Here is a 7,849-nt window from a genome sequence, read left to right on the forward strand (position 1 = left end):
TGTATAAAATGCGTTTGTGTTTAGTATAAAAGCGAGAGAAAAAGTGTATATACAAATACAAATACATATATTTTCGTCCTATACACTTATAATTATACAAATACAGATCTTATTAAACAAATTACAATATATAAATGAATTTATACAAAACTGAATAATTTGTATAAAATTGAATGTATCTAGCGAATTATACAAATCAAAAGCTTCTTAGCAAACATAAAATTTGATATGAAGCGTAATTATGCAAACTATAATTATAACATACAAATATGATTTTAAAGTATACTATATGTGAAAGTTGCTCTAGAATAAATAAACAAACATTTTCTCAAAGTTGATGGTATATTTGAACCTTTTCCCATTGCATATCTATATGTATAAGTAAATGTTAGTTATTACAACTTTCAAATATATTGAATTTATAAAAATTCCAACAAAAATAGTGAATAACTTTTCTTTAATGTAATCTTATCTTCAAAATATGCATGTCTATCATATAATTAAAAATTATTTTTACAATATTTTTCTTATAAGGGACAAAATATCAACATCAGCTCTTATAAAGGCCAGTTGTAAACTTAACCCAAAATCCTAGTGCCGCCATATTTGGGGGTTACAGCCCAACCAAATTGAAGATGACAAATGACCCAAATTGAAGCCCAGTCACTCCGTTCATTCGTCCCTCCAAATCGTAGGGTTTCTCTTCATCTCTGAAACTAAGCATAGCTAGGGTTTACCGTTACTACCTTTCTCTTACAGGTACTGTTCTCCAAATTGTCTTGAAGGAAATAATACATAGTTTAGCGGCACTAGTAGTTTTGTAGTTTTCGTTTCTGTTTTGTTAATCAGCTGAATTAGATGAAATGCTAGTTGAAGTGATTAATATAGGCGACCCTAATTGATTGATTGATTGGTTGGTTAAATTGTTTGGATTATCAGGCCTGTGAAGATGTACACTTCAAGGCAAAAGATTCACAAAGATAAGGATGCTGAACCTACTGAATTTGAGGAGTCTGTTGCGCAGGTTATGTTTTTTTCTTCATATTATGATACTGGTTATTTAAGACTTCATTTGGTATTGATATAAAGTTTCTCTAAAATGATTGTTGAACAGGCGTTATTCGATATGGAAAACACTAACCAAGAGCTGAAAAGCGAATTGAAGGACCTGTACATCAATTCTGCACTGTAAGAATTGACAAAACTGCCTACTACTATGGTTAATCAATACTCTATACGTCTCATTGTGTGTGGCAACATTTGACTTGACATAGTGGATAAGAAGAAGAAGAGAAAAACTTTTGAAACTTGTAATCTAAAACAATCCTTAAATATTTGTGTGCTCTTATCATTTCGGATGAATTTTTAATTTAAATTGTTTCTAATTATAGTAAGGTGACGTTCTTTTAACAAAAGAGAACAGATTAAAAAGGAAAGGGTTCCACATAAAATGAGATGGAGGAAGTATATTTTATGTCTCCTTGTGGTGATTGGTTTTGTTGTGCAGACAAATTGACGTGTCAGGAAACAGGAAGGCTGTTGTTATCCATGTCCCCTACAGGCTGAGAAAAGCTTTCCGCAAGATTCATGTCCGCCTTGTTAGGGAGCTGGAGAAGAAATTCAGTGGGAAGGTACCTTTTGAACTTTTCTCCTATTAGTTTCTCATGATATATTCGACCATTGAGTTTGATAATATTTTTATATGAAATGAACAAAATACATCTTATTATCAAATGGTTATTGACAAATATGTTCATTTGGAATTAAATGTCCTGCGCAATGATGTCAAATATTAAGCCTCTCATTTTGGGGCAGTGCTTCACGATTCTACTATGGATTCATCTTCTGTGATTGGGGCAAAAATATTCTTTATTGGGCAAAAGGAGGGAAATTTTTATTTTTACCTTTTGACATTATTGTTGGAGGACTTATTTGCACCCGTGCTTTTGATCATTGTCTTTCTGCTATTTTGATTTATATATATCTGTCTAGGCATAGCAGTTAGAGACCAATCTTTTATATCATTGCTCATGAAACTAAGATTTTTAATAGTTGGCCTTCTTAATGTATGCTGCAAATTACACAACAAAACTTGTAGTGATCACTAAAACCATTCTCAGTCAATTTTGTGTTGGATATTTATTGTATTAACTATAAACTGTGGTAGACTTCCTGTTGTTGGTCCCATTTAGTGCACCATGAAGTAGACTCAACTCAGGCACAACTTTAAGTGCAGCTCTTTTATGAGACCTTTCTTAAGACTGGGAAACTGATTTTTGTCACTTTTATCTCTTTATACCTTTTCAACTCATATTACTCGAGGTGCTCTCTCTGCTGCACCTTCTTGATATGATTATGTTTTAGGTGCACTACTTGTAATAGGCATCTTCTCTGTTTCCATTTTTTGGTATGACAATATATCTTGCTGGTATTTTTTTGAATGTACCGAAATGCTATTTCTTTTAGTATGTAATCGTCATTGCAACCCGAAGAATATCGAGGCCTCCAAAGAGAGGTTCTGCTGCTCAACGGCCCCGTAGTAGAACTCTTACTTCAGTTCATGATGCCATATTGGAGGACGTGGTTGTACCAGCTGAAATTGTTGGAAAGCGTGTTAGGTATCATGTTGATGGATCCAAGATAATGAAGGTAATTTATGGCAACGGTTTGTGTTTCATGCTTAGTAGGAAAATCTTGTAGAAGTAAACTCAGAATTTGTGATATTGAAGAGCAGTTTAAATGATGGCTTCTGAGACATGTTAATATCAAATTAATGATAACTATTATTTCTATAAAAGGTTGAAGAGATTGTGTTGTTTTAGTTGATTGCTTTTTTCCCCCTCTATGTAAACTTGCCACTGTTAGTGATAGTTTTAATGCTATTGTCGCCAGGTATTCTTGGACCCAAAGGAACGAAACAACACCGAGTACAAGCTGGAGACATTTTCAGCTGTCTACAGGAAGCTATCGGGTAAAGATGTTGTGTTTGAGTTCCCCTTAACGGAGTAAAGGGTACAAACTCCTGGTTTTCGCTATTACCCTTTTTTTGCAATTTTGGTGTTTATATTATTTTATTTTATTTTATTTAGAAGCGTTATGGAACAATGTGAAATTGTTCCTGTTTTTATTTTAGCTCTTTTAGATTTTTGACTTGTTTGTTGAGTTTAGTATTCATTTGCTAGTCTGTTAGAAAAGCTGCTTAAAACTGATCCTGCTAAAACTATTGAGATCTCCAAATTTGATATAATCAATGTGTATTTTTATTTGTTATTAAGGAGTGTTGGTTGAAATTACGAATATGAAATTAAAAGGCAAGATAGTTATAAACAAAATGGCTTTTGCTCATAAGTTATTGAAGTTATTTTTTTTAATGATAAATGTCTTTCATAGAAAATGAAAGTTTGCGTATCTAATATATGGAAATGATTTCCGCCCATAAGTATGCTAAGGTATTATCTTCTTGATGGAATATATTTTTTCATAATAATGACTTTCATTGTATCAAATATTGAAAAATAATTTTCTTATAGTTTATTGAATGGTCCATATTTTCCCCTTCCTTTCCTTATATTTGCAGTGTTAGGTAAGCATTTGGTAAGAATTATGACCTTTGGAATGGGAATCAAGCATTTTATTGAAGTTTTAAAATTATAAAAATGATATGTTGAGTTGTGCGGATTGGACTACAATTCATTGTTTAGTCCATCTTAACTCTATTTATCTTAGTCCATCTCAACTATACATTAAGTTGAACAATAACCTATTTTGACTTGAGGGTCGATAGTAATTATAATTAGTAATACAGAATAGCATGAGCAAACATGATTCAATACAAAATTATCCTTAGTGCACGAAATCAAACAATTGATATGAAATAATTACAAAATAAATAATTCTAGCATAATTGATCTGATCATTCGCGATATACTCTACTTAACACTATTCTTGTAGTACACTCTACCAAAAGACCCCTAATTTTTTTTGGGGTGGGGTGGGGGTTGGTTGGGGGGGATTAATAGATATTATTATGTATTAATATGAAATCGTGTTTTGATAATAGTTAATTTGGATTATTTGGCAAGTAATCACAAATTTAATGTTGTTCGACTTAAGTTGTATAATCTACTACTCTCTAGTTTCCTTTTTACACTTACTCTCGTACTAAAAATATTTTTTCCTATATATTTGTTCATTTTAGTAAATTAAAAGATTTTTTTATCCTTTCAATATTTACCCTTATCATTCCGTAAACATAATCCATAAGAATGATTTAATAAAACAAAGTCAAGTTAATAAGAGCTAAGTAAAATGGAGAGAGTATAATAAAATTGACTTGGGGTTGATAGTAAATATAATTATTTTTATTAAAAAAAAGGAAAAAAAATATAATTATTTTTATTGAGGCATGACATTTTGGTCGTCATAGAGAAGGTTAAAAGTTAGGATTCGAGAAAATGTAACATTGATTCCATCGAAGCGCAATATGTTTATATAGTTAGCAATTAATGTCATGCAGTGGCGTAGCTACATGGTTGTTATGGTGTCTAATTGGACACGCTTTGTCGGATTATTTTTTTTGTATATACAAGTAAAATGATATACGAAATGATTAAATGACATATTTTGGACACTCTTAACACAATAAGTTGTTATAACCTAGTGATTTTATAGTGCTCACGTGTTAGAATCTCACTTTTGGAAAAAGCTTTTGTTGTGCTCCTTTTTGGACACCCTTTGTGAAATTTCTAGTTCCGTCACTGATGCATGTCATGCAATCATGCGTGTAGATGCTACATTTACTAGAAGGGATTGATTATGCTTTAAGATAGAAGCTCAACTCCTATAGTATCGTAATTGAATAGCAATAAACCAGTAGATGGCATGTGGCAAAAGTATTCCTCAACTTCCTAAGAATACAAAAGACAAGAGACAAAAGCAAGAAATAATATAGGTATTCGTTGTATGCTTATACTAGAACTAAAAACTTTCTTAGGTGAAATCTAAATTTTAATTTTATTGAGTTTTAAATTTATAATGATGATTTCAGGTATTGAAAATTTGATTCTAAACCTAATATTCATATATATTAAATAAAAAAACTTCTTAATACATATATAAACATTATTTGAACAAAAGTTATTGAATTTGATCAAACTCGTATCCAAGTTTCTAGCTCTGCCTTGATTAAAAGTTCTGCTGCTTGGTGTGCTGGTGTATATATTGATGTCTCCTTATTTATTTGATAACAACATCAACATGGACAATAAACAGCTCAAATGATACAATCTCTCCATTAAAATTCGGCATTATAAACAAAAAAAGAAGATGTAAGCTTTGCCCATTTGAATCAGCTTGAACGTTTTAAATTCGCAGAACAAAATGTGACACAATAAAATTGAATGTAGCATAAATATGCATGATTGGTTGTATAGACTATAGTCTATTATAATTTGAGGTTGTTGTAAAATTGTCATCTCTTGAGTACATTCTTGCAAACCAAAATAAATACTATATACTATACTAAATTTGTACACCAAAGGATGACAGTAAAAGAATGATATACATGGTATAAAGTTAAATTCAGTTACTAGTTGCTCAAAAGTAAAAGTATATTTTGTCGTTGTAGGAGGGTAAAACTTATAAAGCTGTTGTACTTCTTAACTTCCTCTGCATGTGCACTCATTGTGGAGGGACCAAACTTGCCTTTCATCTTTAAATTCACAGTTTCTTTTTTCTTTTTATTTTTACTTTTTGACATAAAAATCATTAGTGATCCTGGCTAGTACTTCCTCAGTTTCATTTTATATGAGTTAATTTGACGACACGGAGTTTAAGAAAGAAATAAAGACTTTTAAAATTTGTGGTTTAAAATAAATGACAAATATTTGCGTGATTATAAATTATTTTATTAAGAGTATTGATATTTTAAAATTAAATTATTTATTAATATAGAAATGTGTCATTTTTTCTGGGTCTGCTTAAAAAAGAAAGTAAATCATAGAAAGGTGAGACAAAAGAAGTATTAAAGACACCAAGAAAGTACTAACATGGGTTGTGGTACAATAGTGAAATTTCACCATTAAACAGAGATCTCAGGTTTGAGCTTTGGATATGAAAAAATCTTGTTAGAAGCACCATCACCGAATGAATCCTGCAATGCGCGATGCAAATTTAATAATGTGGGGTGTGAAAAAAAGAAAAAAGGACACCAAGAAAGTAGAAACCAGACCATATGTCTAGCCTTTCTTCTTTTGACTTGTGACCATCGTCTAAATTTTTTCTTTTAATCCCAACTTCACATTTAAATATTATTGTCTTCTTACTACAACAACAATCCCAAAGATTTAGTCTTTTCTATCCTTCCAATTTACTCCAAGTAAAAAAAAAAAGCATGGCAATTGATATGATCTCAGAGGTTACAAGTCCAAGAATCTCTTTCTCATCAGATGATATTTGCTGCAAACAAGTCTTAGATTTGCAACATTATCAATCAGATTCAAATTCTGAATTCGATTTCTGTATTAGCAACATTGCTAATACAGAAACTTGTTCAGCAGACGAACTCTTCTTAAATGGATTAATTCGCCCTCTTCAACTACAACAAAAAGTTGTCACATTATCTCCGACTCCAGCTCCGGCTCCAGTTCCAGTTGCAACTCAAAATGTAATCTCGAAACATAATGTTACAATTACTAGTAACATTAGTGTTGATGATCATGAGCAAAAGGATCAAAACAAGTCGTTTTGGCGTATTAGAAGAAGTACTAGTCTTCATGGAAATAAGAAAAGTTCATTTTGGTCGTTACAACGCAGTAATTCTACTGGATCAAAGAGTTGTTCAGTAAAAGAAAATCAGAAACAGAAGAAGATCAATATAATGAATCCTTCTTCTGGAGTTAGTTTTTGCTCATCACAAAAGCCTCCATTGAGAAAGAATTATAGTAATGGGATTTGCATTAATCCTGTTTTGAATGTACCACCTTATACTTTTATTCCAAAGGCTACTGCTAATCTCTTTGGTTTAGGATCTTTCTTTGCCAATGGAAAAGATAAGAAGAGTAAGAAATGATTTTTTGTGTATTTTGTACTTTCTTCTCTTTGTTTTTTTTATAAATTATTATTGAATTTCACCATATATATTTTGTTTATAAGTTTTTTTTTTATATAAATGTGTAATTTAATTTGGTTTCGGCTCGCATTTATATTTTTTAGTTTTTGGTGTATACAAGTAAGCACAAATAGTCACACGTATCCTACATGCATAATACGTGTAGGACACTATGTAGGACGTGAATTGTCACTTATTCAACTTTATTTAAAAAATTTATATAAATTTAAGTATCTACTCATGACGTCATATATGACCTAGTTTAAGGATGTATTATGCCTTAGTGGAGTACTTTTTGTCTCTTGTGCTCATCTAAGTAGACAATTAATTCCAAGTCACATAAATGGTAAAGATATATGATAAAATAAGTACTATACTAGTGTGTTAATTAAATACTGTACTAAAGAGGATATGAATGGAGACAATTATAAAGGATTTGGTGAATTGAATTAGTCATTAGGAATGTCCATAAAATAATAATAATAACTAAACTGTAAATAGGCTTAGGGGACACAAAGACAAGAGGCCTTCTTTTGTGCTCAGTCCCTTTTGTTTTTTCATTTGAAATCTTAGATTTAATTAAAGGGTTTCTACTATCAAGATTACCTTTTTTTTTTGTCTGTCTTTTCAAAAGATGTGATATATTTGATTAGGTTCAAACTTTTGAGGAGTGGTTTATGGTATTTGTTGCTTCTGTTTGTTTTCTTGGGGGGGGGGGGGGGGGGGAAATGCCACTTACTC

At 31.1% G+C, this 7,849-nt stretch overlaps 2 protein-coding genes across 2 annotated transcripts; both read left to right on the plus strand.

Moving 5' to 3' along the window:
• The first annotated feature begins 579 nt into the window (after positions 1-579).
• On the plus strand, positions 580-3,270 carry LOC102603415 (40S ribosomal protein S7). Its single transcript, XM_006353745.2, has 6 exons — positions 580-759; positions 941-1,024; positions 1,115-1,188; positions 1,508-1,631; positions 2,467-2,649; positions 2,893-3,270. The coding sequence occupies exons 2-6, from the start codon at positions 950-952 to the stop codon at positions 3,007-3,009; spliced, it is 573 nt and encodes a 190-aa protein (XP_006353807.1). The 5' UTR covers positions 580-759; positions 941-949; the 3' UTR covers positions 3,010-3,270.
• Positions 3,271-6,236: 2,966 nt separating this feature from the next.
• On the plus strand, positions 6,237-7,125 carry LOC102581656 (uncharacterized). Its single transcript, XM_006353757.2, has one exon. It carries the CDS (start codon positions 6,392-6,394, stop codon positions 7,067-7,069), a length of 678 nt encoding a protein of 225 aa, XP_006353819.1. The 5' UTR covers positions 6,237-6,391; the 3' UTR covers positions 7,070-7,125.
• The last annotated feature ends 724 nt before the right edge of the window (positions 7,126-7,849 follow it).

The sequence above is a fragment of the Solanum tuberosum genome, unplaced genomic scaffold (assembly GCF_000226075.1).
Source record: "Solanum tuberosum cultivar DM 1-3 516 R44 unplaced genomic scaffold, SolTub_3.0 scf00160, whole genome shotgun sequence".
NCBI classification, from domain to species: domain Eukaryota; kingdom Viridiplantae; phylum Streptophyta; class Magnoliopsida; order Solanales; family Solanaceae; genus Solanum; species Solanum tuberosum.

What these genes read in the sequence shown, in the direction of transcription:
- LOC102603415 (XM_006353745.2), top strand. Translation starts at nt 950, where the DNA reads ATGTACACTTCAAGGCAAAAGATTCACAAAGATAAGGATGCTGAACCT. An exon ending in CTGTACATCAATTCTGCACT is followed by an intron (nt 1,189 to 1,507) that starts GTAAGAATTGAC and finishes TTTGTTGTGCAG; the next exon opens with ACAAATTGACGTGTCAGGAA. An exon ending in ATGGATCCAAGATAATGAAG is followed by an intron (nt 2,650 to 2,892) that starts GTAATTTATGGC and finishes TATTGTCGCCAG; the next exon opens with GTATTCTTGGACCCAAAGGA.
- LOC102581656 (XM_006353757.2), top strand. Translation starts at nt 6,392, where the DNA reads ATGGCAATTGATATGATCTCAGAGGTTACAAGTCCAAGAATCTCTTTC.